The 21,906-nt window shown below is 37.3% G+C and overlaps 1 protein-coding gene across 1 annotated transcript in view; it reads right to left on the reverse strand.

Moving 5' to 3' along the window:
• LGR5 (leucine rich repeat containing G protein-coupled receptor 5) overlaps positions 1-21,906 on the reverse strand; it is a gene marked incomplete at both ends in the record, with an annotated part of 88,034 nt that overhangs the window by 39,995 nt on the left and 26,133 nt on the right. Inside the window, one exon of the mRNA XM_084306061.1 lies at positions 11,533-11,604. Within this exon, the coding sequence (XP_084162187.1) occupies positions 11,533-11,604 (72 nt within the window). The remainder of the gene's footprint in view (positions 1-11,532; positions 11,605-21,906) is intronic.

Raw genomic sequence — 21,906 nt, forward strand, 5'->3', positions numbered from 1 at the left:
TTGCATTTAAGCTAGTCTCTGATGGCCAGAATTTTTCATTTAACTTTTCATTTAACTTTTTTTCCCGTTTCCTTCTGTGGTCAGGTTTTCTATCAAAAAAACCCTGTCCTTGGGAGAAGATTTGCCAAAGTAAACTGTTGTCATTCTGATTGTAAGGTCCGTTTGGATTATCTGGCCACCCACAATGTACCACCCGAAGAGCACGATTTCTGCACGGCCCCATTTCCAACACCTTTCAGAGGAATATCTGAAGCTGACAGACAGGTATAAGCGAAGGATGCTGAACCATGTTCCTGAGATGTTTTGAACAATTGTTTCCTGCATTGTTAAACTGAGATGTAATTTTTCCTTCCTTTGTGTGTGTGTGTGTGTGTGTGTGTGTGTGCGCACGCCTTTTTTTTTCAGATTCCTAACCCCTTGTTTTGTATTCTGCTTCTTTTCCTTTTGGATCACAACTTCTCGACTACTAAATGTCTTGTACAGACACTTCAGACAGGAGAAACCACACAGTTTTGTATGCAGAGCTGCTGTATTTACTCCTGAGTTTTTCAAACCTCAGGTCATTCTTGTAGTTCTGCTTTGATTTGATTTGATTTTCAGTTTGAAAAGAGCTCTCACTGATTTTGTAGACAGCGATTACTATAATTTATATGATATTTCTCTGCTTATGCAGCAGAGGATCATCTTCATCATGTATAGCCCATCGTATTTCAGTAGAGGACTAAATCAAATGTATTGCAAATGATCAAATACACATATGTTTGTGCTGTTCTCTCATCAGGCAAACTGACAGTGTCAGGAAAGGTAGACTTCTGGCAATATTTATTTTCTACATAATGATGTTGTCTGACCTGCAGTTACCAAAGTAAATTCTTTCTCACAACACCCTTTACATGACTTTCCATGGAATCAAAGTCAGGCAAACCACCTATCCACTCCCAGGATGCTCCATGAGACCACTTCTGAACACTGGCACAACAGCAGTATCTTCCTTTCCCAGTTCTTTGGAATTCCCCAGCATTGTGTGATTTGGAAAAAATAAGCAATAATGATTCATTGGGTTCATTATCTAATTCTTTCAATATTCTTGGATGAAAGTTAGCACACCAGATCTTTAAGACATACTGCAAAGCTCATTCAGTCTGGCTTATTTGTTCCCAATGTTTTTAATGCCTTCCTTGTGGCTTTTTTTTTTTTTCTTGCTATTACTATGTTTATTTTCTCAGTCTTGGCATAGGGGAAAATGAATCCCCTTGTTGACACCACAGGTATCTATCAAGCATCTGTCAGAGTTTACTCTTCTCCATTTCAGGGATTTTATTTTCCATTACCCTAAACTATTTGAGGGAAGCTGCCCAGTACTTTTACTGAACTTTGGATGGACTTTGGGTACTGATTTCAGTCTGGATGGATATTGCTTTCCCTGAACAGATGAGGATGGACATCCTATCTGTCTCTACGGTTCAGTATTTAGTTATGATTTCAGAGAGCAGGAACGAGCTAGCTTGTTCGATGCACTTACATAACCAAATGGCTGGCTTCCATTATTTGAAGAACTTTGAATTTCAATTTAAAAAAGAAAAATAAATCATTGTTATTTCCAGCATTTCTGAGATTTATTACTTTGGAAGTATCACATTAAATAAATTCAGGCTCAAAGGCATCACATCTCTTTAATGAAAAGGTAATCAATAGTACACAGTATTACTGACGTTGGATCACATTTTTAAAGCTGCAATACTTTAGAACTAGATTTTACTTATGCTGCTTCATTTCTCTTGCAAATTAATGGAGGCTGGAAAACTTAAGGGGATGTGCCACTATATGCTTCCCTTGCTACCTGCTTCTTGACACTCTTGAAGACAAGATACCGGGCTACTTTTGGCTTAAGCACAGGGTAAGTGTTTATGCTACTGCATATTTCTTTCTGAAAGATGTGAAATAAATGAGCTGAAAGAAAAGCATGTTGCCTCTATCCTTTCAAATGGCAGCAACTTACAAAATGTGTTTCAATGCTGTTCAGCCCAGCTGGCAATCTCCGCTCAATGTTGGAACGGTTGCAGTGCTACAGGTCAGGTTCGTGTCCTGTTCTCAGATCTAAGAAAAGGCGGATCTGGTGTCTCCTCTGAGTATTCCTCATCTGTTTATCCCTTTTACTTTGTATTCTGACTTCTCCTGCAGTACCACAGTTCTTAGAAATGGTGGTCCCCACATCAGGAGAACATTCCTAAAGACAACACAACTAATGAGGCACCCACAGAAAGTTCTGAAAATGATCTGAACCTTTTTGTTTTCCATCTATTGGTGCCCACGTCTGAAAAGAACAGCTTTGTTTCTCAGAAAGAAGCAAATAAACAGTTGTGACTGAATGCAGTCAAGTATTTCCATTTCAAGTACAAGATTTTTTTTCACCAACTCAAAACTGCTTTGTGTGTGTATGTTTTCTGCATCAAAACAAGTGCTGCCTGGTGCCAAGCCTCTTCTCATTACCTGCTGGGATGTAACGTGAACTTCAAACACTAAGAAGTCTTCTCTCTACAGCTAATGAACTGTGTCACTTAACAAAAAAGCACCTTTTCCCCACCTACTAGAAACTGTTGCAAACCTAACCTAGCTACTCCTCACTGTCTGCAGAAAATAGTGACAGTTGGATATGGATAGTGGCTGCTTTTCTTCTTTTTTTTAAGATCTAGTCCAAAAAATGCTGAACAAACATCTGTAAAGTGTATTTCAAAATCTGGTAGTATCAAAATCATAGGAAAGATATGAAAGGAAGATAATCATCTCCTTTCGAAACAGCATTCATTTATATTAATTAACACCCATGCTGTGTTCTAACAAGACTAGCACAAAGGAATTTTCTTCAACAAGTGACTGATCAAATCCTGCAAGGTGTAGAAATGTAGGAGAAGAGATGTTACTCTGTGTCTTGATATGGCTCAAGATACAGCAGGCATAAGCATTACAGAAAGAGTTAAGTTGCACTGTTAAGACATAAGAATCCAGTGAATTCTCTTTTAATTCTCCTTCTGAACAGACACAGTTAAGTAGGACCCCATTACAATCAAACTTAAAATAAATATATTGGACTCATTATTATGCTGGTAATCTACAGGAGCAATACCAGATTATGTTACTAAACTAGTGCAAATGCATGTCCTTTAATAAAGATTGGATTACATATCACAGACTAAAGACCCTTAATCACTACTGCTGCATTGTATTTAATCACTCTTCATGCTGTTTGCTCATATGTGTTTCAATATTCTATACATAATATAGCTACGAGTGCAACTCATAATCATCTTTCACTGTGCCAAGATATTGAAGGATATCAACAAAAATAATTCCCCTCTATCTGGCATTTATCTCACTTTGACTCTGCATTTTACTTCTGACCATTATTTCGTTGATTTTATTTGAGGAATTTTCGTTGATTTTTATTTGAGAACAAAGACTGCATGTACTAAGACAATGACATTATGAATTTGGTCATATAAAAATACATATATGTAAATGTAAGTTTAAAGACGGGTAGGTTACCATCAATAATACTACAACTCAGTTTTACATTTACCTGTTTACTCTGAAAACATATTCCATTCCTTATTTGCTACACTATATTCTACAGTTAACAGAAAATTGAAAGGAATTATAGAGACAAACCTAGAGAAGAAAAAAAAATGGGTGAAAAAAAGCCTTTGTTCTTATGAATAGAAATTGGAAGTATAGAAAACCTGAGACTGAAAAATTCCTACAGCTGGGTCAGTTCTGCTGCTCTGTGGTACTAATGCTGCTGAATTTGGTGCTAAAATGTTAATATCACACATACAGAATTTCCTTAACATTTATGAAATTGTGAATTGTCTCTTTTATACCTTGGGTACAGAGAAGAAATCCTTTTGTAATTCAAAACTTATTTCTTTAAAACCTGATCCCTCCTCTCCAACTGCCATAATTGTTCTGAGTAACCGATAAAGGTAAGTGTTGAAATCTTAGTCCCATTGATGTCTGTGAAAAAATTTGTGTTGACATAAGTAGAAACAGGACTCATTCCTGCATCATGCCTCAGTATCGTATCTGCCAGTGATTCACCTCTTCTCCTACAAGTCGCAGTAGCACTAATACCAGTATTAGAACTACAGTCTACATTTCCAGTGAAGGAAGCTTCACTTTCTGGAAACACAATCTGGAAGCATAACACGAAAATGCATATTTCAATTTTTATTTCCTTAAAAAACTTATTTTGGATATATAAAAAACATAGCTGTTGTTCAAGGAAGAATTACTCCTCTTGAATCTTTTGCTTTGATTTTCTTTCCTTTCAAACTTAACCAAAGACTTGCATGTGCACAATACGTACACTATACATACATATAGCTTAACTATAAAAATATATATGGAATATATCACATATATTTCTACAATTATAACTTTCGTCAGTTTACATACACATCATTAAATAGGTAACGCTAAATGTTCTTGCTTATCACATTGAAATAGCTCCAATAATGTGGACACATATCCAGAAGTCAACTAAAAAATTGAGATTAGAGTTCAATTTTATATTTATTAATGATTATTCTTGGGCAATAGAAATGAATGAATTGATGGGTGATTAATTACTGCGTTATTAATTAATTAATGTATGATATCAGTGTATATCTTCCAAAATGTTTTTGAAGAATTAGTTTGTTAGATGAGGAATTTAAATTTTACTCTATGTTTTAATTATCTTTTTATATTTCAATCTGTCATGTTAATTAAAACTGTAATCATTACAGTAATATAAAAAGAAATGTGGGTCAAATGATATATTAAAAAATCTGATGCTCAGAGAGATCAAAGAAAAAATGTATAAAGATACTCTCCTTTCTTTAAAAAAGGGGAGGGGAGTGTGCAAGTCATAATTGTGCTGTATATTATGCTTATTGCTACTTACAGTTTAGTAGGAAATTCAAATATAACACAGTTTGCTCTTGCTTTAGGGCCTAATTGCCTTTTAAAATGCATGTGCCAAATTCTCAGAGGGTGTAAACTGGAACAACTCCAACTGACCTCAAGCAGTTGGAATGAAATCAGTGTGTATTTGATCTTGAACTGGCTTTGATAAAAGAGATCTCAGATTTTTGTCAGTTAAGGATGTGGTCTAAAACATACTATTTTTTTCTCCACTTATAAAAGGGAGAGCCTCTTTCTGCACCTGGCATGATCCAACAGTGTGTTCCAGCAACTGCTAAGGATAGCTGATCTCTCCTTTCATGAAGGTGTCCAAAGCCAGCGCTGAGAACAAACCGCTTTGCTCTCAGTGCAGCAGCAGCCAGCTCCCTTCCACAGGGCTCTAACAGTGAGTGGCCTTTTGCTACACAGGCGGCTGGGTACCTGCCCTCTGACTTATAGCATGGTGAGTTGTTAGGAGATACTCCAACATCAGCCAGGAAATCCCATGTCAATTCCCAGGAGCGGATTCCAAAGATACCAGCAATAAAAGAGTGAACTTTACCACCACGTTTGAAGAATGCTGTCACCAAATCACTTGTCCCAGAATAATCTTCAATTTGTTATAACACTTTAAGTGTTACAACAAGATGGAGCAACAAATGGTAGGTCAGATACATTACATTTCCTAGTTTGGGTCTTTCAAGCAATTAAGTAATACCAAAAAACTACCGGAGAAATTACTGCTAGCCCTGTTTGGAAATTAAAAACAAAACAAAACAAAACCTACCAACAACTTAGAGGTAAGAACTGTGCTTATGAACTTATTAGACTGAATATTGACTGAACTCAGTATCTGTAATACTAAGTGAAAAAATGAACAGTATAGGTATCAGCACCAATCACTGCTCTGAAATGAAGCAGCCTACAAACAGGTTGAATCACTGACAAAAAAAAACACTGCATATTTGCTACTGAAGTACATGCACAACATGGAAGACTTAAATTAAAATCCTGCCTCAGGATCTACAGATACATAGCACATTTAATAAAGCATAGTTTCACTTAAGTTAATTAAGTATAATTTCACTATCTGTATTGATCGCGAAACACGAAAAGCTCTTCCTGTGTATTTATTTGATAGTGTCAACTAGTTCCTAATGAATAGTGCTGGATAATAAATTACAAGTTCCAGAAAGAACTTAAAAGTTCCAAGCTGAAAATATACTTAATGTGCATTCAGTAAGAGCAATGCAGCATTATTGACAAGGCTTCTTGGATATCGACATAGAGGATTCATTGCTCTTACTTGCATCTGTATCCTACTATTTTCACTTCTCTTTTATCTTGTTCTCCTCATCCTCACCCCTTCTGCCCCTTTACACCCAGATACACAGCGGTGTCAAGGCTGCTCCCTGCAACTTGCGTTAACATTGCAAGAGTAATTGTTTGTCAGCACACTGTTCTACAAGCAGTGCAAGCTGCTCTCATTTAGTAAGGCATTTTCCGCATTGTTTGTCTTCTTTTTGTTACTCATCTTGTCATTATGGATAACACAGAGAAAGGGCAGTCTGGAGAGGGGACACAGCCACAAAGCAAAGCTCTTTGTTATTCCTCAGCTTGGTGGCATCAAAGGGACCGCGACAGAGGCAGTGGCAGCTCCAGAACCATTGGGGCCCTTTTTGGTGAACGCAAATGCCCAAAGCTGTCATCTTGTGCAGCAGGAATCTTCCCTGCTCAGCTTTGCTCTTGTTAAGCAAATCAAAATAAATGTGTATGTAAAAAACAGGGGAGAATACTGTAGTTGCTTCCGATTGATTAATTGGATAAATACCTTCTCACAGTTTTTACTGGTGTATGGTTAATTTCAAAAAGACTGGTGCACTTCCCTCTGTCAGGGCTTTCAGTGCCTCCCTGTCTGTCTCAATGCAAAACTGTGGAGCCCCAGTCCTGAGTTATCACCAAAGTCTGTCCTACAGCAGTGGAATTTACGATGTGCCCCTGGCTGCTTGCCTGGCTGGTGACAGATACAGCTCACCGATAAACACTGCGTATTGAGCACAGCGGCGTGTTCTGAACAGATCACCTCTACATGTGATATGTGGGTACGAAGGGAAGAAATTAAATACACAACTTATGTGCCAGCTATCGCGTAGCACCTGAATTGTAAAGGGATTGTAAGTCTTTTAGCAGTGACTGTTCTGGAGACATTCACTGATGGAGATGGCACAAGCCAATTTCCACCAGGAACAGCTCCCGTAAAACCTGCTGTGCAAAACCCATTAAACTAATATTTAAGTGACATCGGAAGGATGTGTGTGGACAGTTTAAGGCACTAGCTGATACCATATTTTTACTTCTGATGTGCATGTCCATTGCAGGTATTTTTACTTTTTTGCCTTGGAGGTTTCTAAGTCTAAGCAGATTATTCTTTGGGAAAGACTTTGTTATTTAAGCATCTTGTCCAAAGTATGTTCAAGTAAATTAACATTCCCCCACTTTCTCCAAAACGTTTTGGACTATGGCTGCAGCACTTATATTTACTACCAAGTTCCATAATAGTAAGAAGAGCAGAACGATTTTTCAGTGCTAGCCATAATGAGTCTGTATCAGCATGAAAATAAATATGGTATACGACCCCAGAAGCTAATGGTCTCAGTTTTCAAAGACACAAATGACTAGAGAGCTCAATCCCACCACTCCAAGGCAGTGGGGAAAAGAACACCTAATTCCCACCAGCAGTTTTGAAAACCTTTTTGTAGGAAGAGAGAGCAAACAGACAGAGAAGCAAAAGGAAAACAATAAATAAGAACAGATGTTAATGAACTATGCCTGGTTATTTAGGACATCATTTTCATATATACAGTGGCTGCTTGACCGCAACATGGAGGGATTTCCACAGAAATGATGGTGAGGGTTGCAAAATATCAAAATATGTCTGTTTTGCATTGTATCTATAATTCTGCACTTCAGTATTTTAATAAGATCCATTTTAAAGGCACTTCTGCTTGAGTAACTGATGTAATAATATTGTGGGCAATGTGAAAAACTGTGGACATATATGTAATTCTCTCCAAGGTTTTTTTTTTTTTTTTTTAAAGAAATAATGTGTTTTGGTAAGCTTTACTGTATCTATATGTAGGTTACAATTAATTTAAGATGACTTTCTCACTTGATTTTGTTAAATGGTCTTACTCTGTAGGTAAAATAAATGCAATAAAACAATCCTGGTTTTGTTCCTTTCTTTGTTAAAATATTTAATTTGTTGAAAAACAGCAATGACCTAAAAATTACTTGGAGTTTGGCTCATCTATGGAGTGTTCCTGTGTTTAGAATTGAAATAAAAGCTTTGTATATATGTGTGTATGCACATATATTTATATTATTATATAGGAATACCTGTATTTATACTTATAGGTGAAGATAATTCTAGTTGGAGATATTTGTAGTTAAGTCTATTTCAAATAGTTTTAAATGATTATTGGCTTTCTTCCTCACTCTTCACAGAGATATTAATTTATAAAATAAAACAGTTTCAGGCACTGCTTTGAAGTGTTAGTAATCCCAAAATGATATGTCTACATTCAGAGGGAGTTGTCTGTTAAACTCTTAAGAGCCCTAGCCTAGGTAATTCTTTACACTTTCTAAAAAGTTTTGTTTTGTTTTGTTTTGTTTTGTTTTTTTTTTAATGCAATACTCTAACTTATTGCTCTATTAATACAGTCATACTAAACACGACGTAGAATGACATACATCTAGAAAAACACACAGAATTGAGTCGTGGGCTCAGTCATACTGATAAATATCTGCTGTTATTCTGAATTTATAATGAAGAATTTTACTTAATGGTGTACAAGTCCATGCAAAGCAACTTGCTGATAATCAAGAAGCTGAAGCATATTTTTTTTCTTGGTGGGAGTTCTATCATATGCATTTTAAGAAAAAATGATGGTCCTGAAAGGCCTGAAAGGTCCATCATTTTCATAAACAGAAGATCTTGCTCAAAACTAAACTTTTTAGGGGCTAGAACAGTTCAGTTTTCAAAGTAACACGATGTTTTCCAAGATTTTAGGAGGAAGAGGCACCTCAAAAATACAGCATAGTTTCAATATGTATATGATCAATAAATACCAGGCATGATCATCACACCTGCAAGAATGCTGCTTGCAGAGGTGTCTAACCTTGGCTGGAAGAGTGGATCAGAGTCAGCCTAGACGGTCAGAATTAGCTCAACAGACCTGGCTTATATATCCCTGCTTTGGAGTCAAAAAAATTACTTTGACTCTCTTAATAAAATCTCAGCTCTTTTTGGTTAATGACCTGTAAGTATTGCCAAACCACAGATCCAGGACATAATATCTATGCTAAATCTCAGTGGATCAGTTGCTTGCCTTTATCAAATTTTTGAACTAGGCTTCTAATAAAGGGATTACTAACACATTTTTCAACATTAAAAAGCCCTAGAAAATTTTTTAAGCTCCTGCTATTTTTGTATTTCAAAGAGTGGGTGGCCATTTCTGAGATGCATTTTAACCTCACGGAGACATCACTTTGGTCTAAAGATCTTGTAAAATCTTATTTTACAATGTCTGTATTACAGACCAAGTTAGGTTTTACAGTTGTCCCATTTATGTAGCTGAGTAACATTAACAAGACAGAAATTCCAGGTAAGCTGGGAATAAAAATCATGTAGTAATGCCTGGATGAGCAAAATAATTTTAATACATATGGTCACTGCTCAAAAATGAGTATGAAAGGAGCATGGGAACTACAGCGGTTGTTACTCCCTACTTCAAAACGGAATATCCAATTCCCTTTCTATTGTCTATACTTTTTTTCTGAGTAATACTAGACTGAATTGTATTATGTGGCTCTGAACACCACAGACGCTCTCAGCACATTGGGTTTGAATTTGCCTTAAGAACCGGTAATCAGTTACCTCACATCTTCAAAGGCTTCACCTTTCTATGGTTATTTGGAAAGTGAATACGAACAGGAAGGCTGTCACAAAACAGCATCAGAATGATTAACTCGTGTGAAACAAATGGAGGAGCTGACAGTGGGCATCTATGGCAAAACACAGAAATGAAATATTTTCCTTGTACTATCAGTGGTGAAAAAATGAAAATACAGAATTTGGAAGAGAGGGATAGTGGTTTAATGTTTAAGGTGGAAAATGTAGACCCAGTAGAGTTTTAGAGTTATTGACCAGAAACATGACATAGACTGCTGAACAGTCTCTCAAACAGTGATGTAAGTCTTGCTATTTGGATCATCATCAGGAAATACGCAAAGGACAAGACAGAATTAAAAGAAATAATGCTTTGTAAATGTGAATGCTGCCATTCATAGATATAAGACAGTCAAGAATATAAAAGGTGAAAAAAAGAAAAGAAAACAGAAAAGAAAAACCTGCTTGCAAATAAGGTGTTGTTCAATCTCAGTATCACCAAAATGGTTTTAATTTCTTTTTTTTTCCTCATATATGCCAGTTGGAGAGACCAGGTAGAAAAATTCAAATGACTGTTAGCAAGGACACCAAAAGTCATCAGTGCAATAGCCACCTAAAGGACATTTAAATTGCAGAGGACCATGCACATTCCATAACTTAAAACAGACTCTTTGCAAGAATGGCAGAATCATGACTTTGCATATCTTATGTGGAGTTTATGGTGTGCTAGCAGCTAAACTTGCTAGAGAAAAGAAGGCTTTCACTTTTAAAAGCTTATAAAGCATGTTTCATAATAGGCTAGATGCTTACACAGTTCCTTTAATCAACTTTTAGAGGTACTCATGCAAATGCAGGTGCTAGTTTTTTTTCCCACAAGAGCTGTGGTGCATCATTTAGAGTCTCAACCACTCCTCAGGAACCTAAATTTTCTTTTAAGCTTGGGTCATTGTAACTAGGGTCACTGCTAAATCCAGGTCTCATGAAAGCACAATACTTTTCACTTTTGGTTAGTCACCATCACTTCAAAACAGCATTCCTCTTTTGATGTTGTGCTTGATCAGCTAGTCTTTGCAGCACAGTTTTTCCCCTCGGTGAATGTAGTAGATAGCGTAACTAAGCTTTTTGAAGGATTCTGCGTTTTACAGTCAGCCTTCAGGGATGCTAAATTTAAGAGTAAGGAAACTGTAATTAAAAGTAATTAGGACAAGAAGCATTGATACTACGAAATGTGGACTCAATTGTCCTTGACACAGGCAGAATGAGGCAGCAGGTTTTGGTTTTGATTATTGCTTTACTTGCGATTTTAATAAACATGAGCCAGTATTCAAACTTTTAATATCCTGCTGCTTAGCTATTTCCAAAAAGCAATCCAGTTCTTTTAAGCAGTCCTTTTTTAAAAATTTTAATTTGTTTGGCTCTGTCCTGCCTAGAGAAGTTGTAGCCTCTTGGTAACTCTTTTATAAGTTCATTTCCAGAATCACAAGCAATCGTTTTTTTCAACTAAGTGTTTCCGCATGTGCCAAAAGTGTCAGGCTGACAGCTTTCCTGCGCCGTTTTATCTGGTTCCCACAGTAAGTATGAGAGACAAACACAGGAATGTGTCTAGTGCTGACTATGCCCATCAAGGATACAATGATACTTACAGCTCTTCCAGGAAGCGGAGATTGTGCACGGGGTTTGAGGGCAGCTTAGTAATGTTGTTCATACTGAGATCACTGTAGGGGAAAACAGACAGAGACTTAGTATGGCATGCCACAACTGTGGTATCCAGCTGTTCATTCCACACATTTTTAAGTACTACGTTAACAAAAATTAGTTCCTCTGCCAGGATTGATGAATCATTATCTAGTTAGCACTTTAAACATTCTACTTTCCTATGAAAATAGCTTTGTCAAACCAACACAGGCTATAGCATGTTTCTTGTTTCCAAAGACTTTGGAATGTTTTATCATGCTCTATAAATCAAGCTGGAATACTAAACAGCCCTGTTAGCCTACATAATTTTAATAAACTGCTGTACTGTACTAAAATTTATTTGGAGCAGTAAAGGAAAACTACTATGGTTTTCGTTGTTATTGCATTGTAGCACACTGTTGGTATACTAAAGTAGACAAGCAAAAGTGCACAGATACAAACTACCTGCACAATTCTTTACATTTAATGAATATGGAACAAATTTGCTTTTGCTGCACAACCTACTGGTTCTGTTGGTTTTCCTTGTGTTACTTTAGGTACCTTAGATGTCCCCAAAACCCAACTCACTTGAGCCAAAGAAAGGACGTATTTTCAAATAATAAACATCCCCTTTCTAGAGTGCTCTTTTTTTTGCAGGTTCTCAAATTGCATTAAATAAGTGAAATGAACCATAAAACAAGGGTGTAATGTGATCCTGCTCTGTAGCACACTTCCTGGTGGGGTTCCACGGTAGTTCCTGGCACAGGAAACAACCAGCCATAGCAGCTCTGTCAGAGCTCATTCAGGCTACATCTTAGACTAAATTTCATATAATACCTTTTTATTCCTAAGGTGTTTCTTCATTGTTTTCCATTGTCTTCTCCAAGCCCCATACTATCATTACAATTGACTTGCATTAAGAATAAAAACTGTAAACAGGCTGCATAACAAAATTCTACCTGGAAGATACGACTTACACAACTATGTCAAAATTATTGTAGACGCTGCTAAAAATATTAGAGAACTTCATATTTTATGCAAATGTTATGTGATCATTTAAAACAATCTACTCAAATATATGTATTTGTAGCAGCATGTATAGATTCTAGCGACTTCGGGTAGTAGCTGGATAACTTTATTTTTTCCAGCTGTTGAGAGCTCACAAGGTAAAGTTATCTATACTTTGGTGGGTAGGGGTCCTATTCCTATTCCATCCAGTTCTTATTACTCACAGTCTGTTTCACATTACAGAATAAATGTTTTTAGTCAGCATTGTTAATTTTGATGTTTGATCTTTTGCTGGATTTTAAAATGTGCAATTTAAAAACATACTTCACGTAGAGATTTTGAAATAAAAGAAATGTGTTAATACTTCACGACAATTATCAAATCACTATTGGGTAAGGTCTCTGCATCCACTTCAGAATCAAGGTATAATTTCAGAACTGTGAACTTATTAAATTCATTCTTTACTGTAATACTTTATCACCTAATTCTTTCATACAGCTTAGCAGGTTATTACCCTTTCACTTTGATAAAGGCTCAAAGGATTTATTCTGGCAAAGGAACAAATACATGGATTTGCTTGGCAAGATAAAAACTCACCCAGGTAGTGAATCATATACTACTGAATATGAAGATAAAAATTATATTTTAACATTGTTTTGATTGTGAAAATTTCAACATATATCTTAATGGGTTTTTGCAAACACATTAAATCACATTTTAAGCTTAAAAAGCCGGAGTTGTTTGAAAGTGGGAGTGATACTTCTTCAAATAGACATGTATTTAGAGCACTCTGTAAAAACAGCATTAATCAGTGCTCTGTCTGACCAGGAATAACTGAAGCCTGTTTTTATAGTATATTAATTCCCACTAGTAGTAGACAGGACTTTTCTGATATCCAAGTCTCCCAGCTCCTGACCCATATCCGATGATACCCGTCATAAGCGATCTATAGACCACGCTCCCTCTATTATCTTAAGATGATCAGAAGAAGAGAAGGCCACTTTGATTACATGCTTTGATGCACAATGAGAAAATCAACAATAAATGTTTTTCTTAAATACGTCTTTTGATGTGGAGGTGGATTTACCAGCAGTGAATTCCAGTGTCCTAGTCTCCTTTTCAGATTCCACTTATATGATGAAGTATGTGTTCTTCATCATATGACAGAAGACAACCTTTTCTTGTTCCCAGTCTACACTGCAGTAGTTGCTAGCTCTTTTAAAACCCGTTAGTTAAATAATCCCGCTTTGCTAAATAGGTTCCTTTTTTTTTTTTTTTTTTTTTTTTTTTTTCCTTTTTCCCAAATTATTCTTTTCTTGAAACATAAAATACAATGGTATTCTTGTGGAACAAGACATCTGTATGTTACCTATACATATTGTTTTTATTTTTAACAACTTTCTCATAAACAGAAATTACTTCCAGATTTGTTCAGTAACATCTTTCCAAACTAGTTTTTAACACACTGGTAACTAATATACTGACTACTGCAGTCTATGTTGGCAATGTGTTGTTGTGATTTAAGAATCTAAGGAAGACTGCTGTAGGGAGAAGTAATATCTTTTGATTAGGCTAACAGATACATCTGGAAAAAACGAGAAACTTTCAGACACAAAAATCAAAAATCTTTCCTTTTCCCAGCTGTACCAACTGGCTGATTAGATAACTCTTTCTTCTAAAAACCTTACATATCTTGCAAAGCAGTTCGTCTTCACTTATCGTTCTTAGGTTCAGAATACTATTCTGGGTCAGAATCATCATGGATGCATTTCATCCAATTTTTGTTCACTGAAGGAACTGAGGGACTTAGGAGAGAAGTCTCATGACCCAGAGCTACTTTTGGAGTGATGTACAGAGAAGCAAGACAAACAAAAAGAGTTGATGCAATGCAGTCAGCCACTGAATCTCATGTGAGCAATGCTGCAAAGTTTGGGCTGCTGAGCAGAAATTCTTCATAGTTCTCCAGAGACAAATGAAGGAGACTCTTAGCAAAACTTGCCAGCCTTTTTACCCTATTGCCAAGAAGACATAGCTAGGATGAGATTTATGTCCATTAGCTAGATCAAGCACAGCTTACAGCCAGAAAGAGCAAGCTGGTAAATTGTAGGCTTATATATTATTACTATGAAAAACTGTAACAACTGTGATTGATCCGTCTTATGTCCTGCACCTGCAATGCTGTATTTCCAAAAAGTGCATCAAACAGGTCTTCTGATTTCTCTTTTCAGTACTAGCCTGTCAAAATCTGTCATTTGCTTGCACTAAAAAAGAGAAGGGGATGAAAGGTGGCTTGCACATCAGGATTTGTAGTGTAATGTTGAAAAATTGTTAAAATCAAGGTCTTCAACTATCCCCAGAAGAACTACTTGGTTTTTATATCAGATCCATTCTCCAGTTTTCTTTTTGTGCGTGTGCGTGTGTACTCAGCAAAATCAAAACCGCTGAAACTGCAATTGTTTCTTGTCCAACTCAGTAGAGTCTTACAGGCTACAGTGATGAAAAACTTACAATTATTATAATACTGAAAAATCTTTAATAAGGATGTAACACAACTTTTTCTATATTCCACCGCTAAAACACCCATAAATCCCACTGATGTCAGTAAGACCTGCATCATTAAGAGTACATTCTGGGTCTTAAAATGCCCCTATTGTAAATAGCAATAACATCAGATCATCACGTATAAAAATCAACCTCCCCACAAGCTGAAGAACTGTGCTGGAAAGCTGATAGGCTATTTTGAATAGTCAAACGAACATACCATCTCTTCTCCAAGCAGCATTCCTGCAGCCTGTTTCCAACTGCTGACCATAAAATCAACATACAAGCAAATGATACTTTTATCCTGTCAGAAGATAAAAAAGATCTGCTTCAATGACTGCATTGGCAACATGGCTCGCTATAATGGTATCTTAATTATACTCTGTGCCAATCAATCACCAGGCTGTGACTTGAGAAAGGAATCCTACCTGTGATGAAATCGTAAAGTACTATGGCAGATTATCTTCTGAAGGAAGGAGAATATTGCAAACTGCAACATACATCTATTCTTTTTCTTTTTTCATGGTGACTATACAGAAAAATTCTGAGCATTTGCAAAACAGAGTCTAGAAAGGTAAATACAACAGGTCTTCCTCTCCCACTTCCACTTTTGTTATCTGTGCACATACACACTGAAAACAATATCCAGTTACCATCTTAAAGGTAAGTAGTTCACCATAAGTTCCCGAAAGCCAGTAAAATAAGTTAAGTGAACTAGTTCTTAACATATAATGGACGAGTCTGGAGGCCAAGTTACTAACCTGTTATTAGCTGTTATTACAAAAGATGTTTCAGTGACTATTCATCTTGGAATCTGTTTTTCACGTTGTTCTTATGTCCTTTAAAGGAGAACAAAATCTGTCTTGGCACATATACAAGGCTCCTACAGTTCATCTATTACTAGGTTATACTTCTATTATACTAAATATTACAAACTTTTCTACCATCACAGGGCTAATACAATAATCCAGTATTAATTAACAGTTGGAACCTAACTTTTAGAAAATGATCGTGCCTCACTACTAGAATCGTTAGTTATGCTTTTTCTAGGCCTGCCTTGTCCCAACAAGATGTATTAAGAATTATTTTTAAGGCAGCCTTTGAAAGATAAAGCACTAACATTAAAACACTGGCAACAGACTGAATGCACTACGTTCCTACAAGCTGGGAACAGCTCCTACACTAAGGCCATTTCCTTAATCTATTTACAGCAAAACTGGACATTATCTTACATGTAGTAATACAATATAATGAAAAGGGGTGAGAATTGCTACTGCTGTTCCCTTGCTATTTTTCTAACATAGCACTCTCACTCTCACTGTTGGCAGGACACTTTACTAGCTCCCCTGGTTGATGGAGGAATGTGCTAGCTATTAAGCGCCCGCCATCTACTACCGCAATTGCTTCACTATGGATATTAAAAATAACTTCATCTGCTGCAGTGACTTAAAGGAGATAAATCTACATGTATTTGCCAATGCTGTAGTAGTCGTTCCTATTTCTTACAAATAAATTCCTATAGCGCGTCTTCATTCAAGGGTCTCCATAAATATATAGAAGAGTAACTACCATCATTTCACAGAAAGGAAACTAAGACACCTAATGGTGAAGTGACGTGCTCACAGTCCATTAGCAGGTTATATATACACCACAGAAGAACTCTGATGATGGTTTGTCCCTTTCAAATCAGATCCCACTTTCAGATCCCACTGTCTGCCCCGCAGCATTCACGCTGCTGTGTTCCCAATGGTGGTGCATAAGCTGTCAACAGCCTCACAAAATTGCTACACCCAACTAGGAGCATATTTTCATTCCAGGAGTCCTAGATTATATCATTTTTCAAAATCGATATGCAAATTGGTAGACATGTGCTTCCATGTTTAATATCAGCCATGCAGAGAAGCACAGGACAGAGCAATAAGCATTGGAAGCACTTCCTGACGATTAACTTGCAGCACGTCTTCTCACAGCTAGCTGCAAGCTGCACCTGTGGTTCTTTGAAGGACTCCATGGTAAAACTATGATTAAGATATGAATTTGCACTAAGTGATTCACATTTCAAGCAGTAAATCTTTTTGTTTGGAAAAATTTTCCGGAAAAAAATAAGTGGTAGGTATAAAAGAAGAAGCAGTAAAGAGGGAGAGCTGTAACAGACATCCCATGCAGCAGGCAACCACCCCATCAGTGTATTCGTAGTCGACAACAAATGACAATAATGTGCATATTTTGTATGCACATTAATTATGACCGATGCTAAAGTTAAATATTTAAGATGTCATTATCCCATGAAGTATGACTCATAATTGCAACTTATCAGCAACTGATCTCATTCTATACATTAATACAGAGATGATGCAAAGCTAAAACAAGGTTGCTTGTCACTCAGTTTTTACAAAAAAATTTTGTGACTTCACTTTGAAGTTTGCTCTTTCCATAGACCCAACACTTTTGTATCAAAACACACCCTGGAAAAAGCAAATGAGGTTGTGTGGTCACATAAGAACAGACCCTGTAGCGCAAGTATGTGTATCAGCCCCCCTCCAAGAGCTTTATGCTAGTTTAGGGCTAGTAGCCCTATTGCCCCCCGTGCACTTCCCTTCCCTTCCTTCCACACACCAGTGGTGCAACTTCCAGCAGTGCATTTTGCTTACAGAAGACATAAGATTTGCGATTGTAAATAGCTATCTACTGGAAGGATCTGGTGCCTTGAACTGTAGTGATCCAGCCAGGTCAGGAGGTCTTCATCCACACTTCTCTGCTGTTGCCTATTGACATGGAACCCGTTGGGTGAGCACTCAATAGTGGATCCAGGCAAACCACGCTGCTGGATTCAACACGATCTAGCAAAATGCTGTGGTCAAAATTTGAACTTCCTCATATCTGTCACTGGGTCGCTCGAATGTCTTGGAGAGCAAAATCTGGTTTATTATGGAAGCAGCTCTTTATCACAGCCATTTTAAACAGCACACATTATTCCTGAACATGGTAGGCAATTCTGTCATATAAACAGCCATCAAAGGCTTGCTTAGATCTAGACTGCAGAACATTTGTAAAGCAAACAGTACGTGCATGATTAATCTTTTCAGGAAACAATTTTGCCATTCAGTTTATCCAAGACTCCAGCAGAGGGAGCAGGGCAGAGCAAACAATTAGGGTCAAAAAGAAAGTAAAGATCAAAGATCAGATCAAACACACACAGTGCTGAATTAATCTGACAAGTACCTGACATTTTATTTTAGGTACAAAGATTCCTGTGCTCTGTTTTTCTTGTATATCAAATTCACAATGCTCCCTGGATGGAATTATCCATTTACTTTCAAAGCTGATTCATGGCTGTTCACTTGGCATTGAAGACTCAGCTTGGTAAGTAATAATTACCAGGATAAGTTACAAGAACATTCCAACGTGTCAATCATTTACTGTACTTAACTCACATAATTTACAGCTTAAATATCTAAAGGAATATTTTATAACACAGGAGCTAGCAGGAGCAATTAAAGGAGGCCTGAATGGAATTCCTCTTTCTCCCATGCCCACAGATTGCCTTAGCGTGTTTTTGCTTTATGAGTTATTACTTGTTTCTGCTGCGCTAATTCAAATAGGTTATATGAGAACTGCAGACACCATTTATCTTGTTCAAATACTGAAGACAATAAACAACAAGAAAACACATCAGCTTTTATTGCAATTTATGAAGAAGACTACTAGACTGTTTGTTCTGTTCTTTATCATCACCTGTTTGTTTACCAGGTACTGTTTATCTCACTTTGGATGTAGGACAGTGCAGTTAACTTCAGAAAAGTTATGTGTTAGAAGTGACAAAGTTTAGGAAAAAAACATCTTGATGTCTCCGAGTTTCAGAATACTTCCTGCAACTCCAGGTTTTGCTTATTCTTACAACTATTTGATACAAAAATGACAAATATTTAGGAAAACGTTGTGGTGTCATCCCCCCCCCCCTTTATTTCTTTGCTGAAGTGGCACAGTCATCCATTTTAGAAAATGTAGGCCCAGTCTCTTTTTACTTCTAGGTTTATAATTTCATCACTCAATACAATTAAGTTGTTCTATAAAGTACAGAATAGTTTGCTTACTAGCACACTACACCTGGACTGTGGCAGAAATTAATTCAAAAGCTACCTGAGTATAGACAAAGACCCAAAATAAAGGTCTAAAGCCATCAAGAAAATTTTTCCTAGACTATTATGGGCCACAGAGCCAACTGGACTCACTACCCAAATGGAGGAGATGCATGGCAGAGACTATATAATACACAAATAAGTTTTAATACCCATTTTTGCCAAAATATCCAATATTACTTCCATGAGGCTGCTGAGGGTGGAAATGAATCAGGATCAGCCTGATTTAATTCATAACAAGATACACTGTAAATAACTTCTGCTGGCCATAATTTGCCTCAGCTCAATTCCATAGCACAGATTTGAAGACTTCAAAAGTAAACAGCTTTGACAGCATCTACTGCAAGCCCATTCCGACTGTGATGATGTAAGTCTGTGCATCCGGCAATCTGTGCACCTGCACTTAGAGCAGGAAATACAAAATGCTATGTTGCACAGTGCGGAGAGCCCCTGGGTGTAGATGAGTGAGCTAGGTCCAGAGCTGGGAGCTACGTTACCACGCTAGGTGCTCTCAGAATGGCTAATTATTCCTGCTAGAGCAGGACACTGCTACAACTGTCCTAATTTCACAATGCAGGGTCTCTGCACAGTGTTACTCTGTGTGATGTGAGGTAGCAGCTGTCTTAGATGTAAACTTGGTATTCTTAAGCTGGTGCATCACAATGTGTAGACATACATGAGATTGGGTGAAATTCCGGCTTGGTAAAAGAAATGGCAAAAACTTCAATTGGCAAAACTGAGTCCACCTCTTTGGTTGTAACTTATCTCAGAGGAGTTTTCAGTGAAACTCTGGTTAGCTTCTTCACTGTTCCTGTTCTGCATCGTTCCCATTTCCTACGCACTGGTGGTATATAATTGGGTTTGTTTTAACACAGCACTGTCACTTCTGTTTTTATTCTACTTTAGCTGTACCTTGTCTTGTTTAAGAGTAATCTGAATTTCATCAGAGAAAATGATGCTGTGCTGTATAAAAACAGCTAGAGCTCTACTCTGAATTATTTCACTGTATTTGTGTTGTTGCATAGCTGAAATAATACAGAATCTTATCTTTATTGCACAGACAATGCAATGGATGCCATATTACCAGCACACATGGTTTCAGCCAACTTTGCCACCAAATGAATTGCTCCTGATCCCTCCCACCCCAGCACCATCCATTCCTTTTAAGGATGCTGTTGGACCGAGGCTGGCAACAGATCTGGATTCAAACAATTCCAGCAGGAAAATAAAAACTGGATTTAATCCAAATCACTTTCCTGAGCTGGTTGATTGCGTTGCTGTTTGTGCCACCACAAGCAAAAGTGTTGAGGAGAAATAAATAAGGAAGGTGAAGCTGAACTATTTTTTGTTCCTATTTTTGGTTTTGTTTTCATTTGGCCGTGTTGGCTTAGAGCAGTTCAGGGTGATCTTATACCTAGGATGCAAATATCCTCAGTCTTCTTCAGATATACAAAGTTGTGGATTTTTTTTTACACATGCATTTACCCTTTATGTCTAACAAACCTTGTTTGCTGAAACACAATAGGGCCTCTGCATCTGCCAGCTTCTGGCTGGCTGACAGCCTCTTACAACACCTCCTGTGGAGCTCAGTGGAATGACAGAGCTGTCAGATTTTTCTCTGACAGATTGAATACCAAAACTTCTGCAATAGTAAGTGCCAGCAACTATTTATAGCTTGATTCTTACAAAGATAATGCACTTCAAAACACTACATTTCTCCAGAAAGTCACTTTTTTTTTGCCTGAGGTGTTCAAAATTCCCTCATTGTGGGATACTTTCACATGGGCTACTATAAAATAGTCTGAATTTACAGAGACAACAAATCCTTAATCCTATACTGATATTACGTGTACCTGCTCCACTCACATTTTGTTTGCTTGTAACCTAACAGCTGCCCTTCAGATCGGCAGAGCACTGAGTTACCTGGGCTAGCTCTAAGGAACTCAGGGCAAGGAGCAGGGCTGAGCATGCCCTAACGTACAATGCCAAGGAGAAAAATCCAGTAGAGACTTCACATGCGTCGGACAGGGCTGGCATGGGTTTTTCATGTGGTTATACCAGCACAATCTTCAGGGAAAAGGTCTGTGCTCCTTCTTGTATGGGAGAGTCTTTGGACAATTTCTTTCCCTTTCCAATAAAATGGAATCATAGCTGCAGAATTAACACATGCAGGCAAAATACTTCAGGACTATTTCCACTGAGATCAGCTGGGCTAACACTTAGTATGAGTAGAGCTAGCAGACTCCAATCTAGACTAAATGATCCCAGCTTCCTTCCTTTTATCTGCAGTGTTTACATATTCTGTTGTTTGGCCACCTCATTTGGAGGTCAGTGACCCACCACTTCTTGTCATTGTTACTACGACCAACAGAAAATCTCTTCAGGGCAAGTCATCAATTGGTACTGTTCAGTCACATCTGCTGCTACGTCTTAGTTTCAGGTTTGAAATACCAGTTCTGGGTCTTCTTGGAGATAAATAGAGAATGATATTATAAAACACCAGTACCCAAACCAAAACTTTAACAAATGTAAACTAGCAACAGTTTACTAGCAACAGTTGGCAATAGAGCCAACTCTATTGCACCTGTGTGCACACATGCAATGTGTGTTCCCTTCACTGCACCTGTCTCTTCTGCTCTTTTTTTTACACATGAA

This window comes from Netta rufina (assembly GCF_964035555.1).
Source record: "Netta rufina genome assembly, chromosome: 1".
In the NCBI taxonomy this organism is placed as follows: Eukaryota; Metazoa; Chordata; class Aves; order Anseriformes; family Anatidae; genus Netta; species Netta rufina.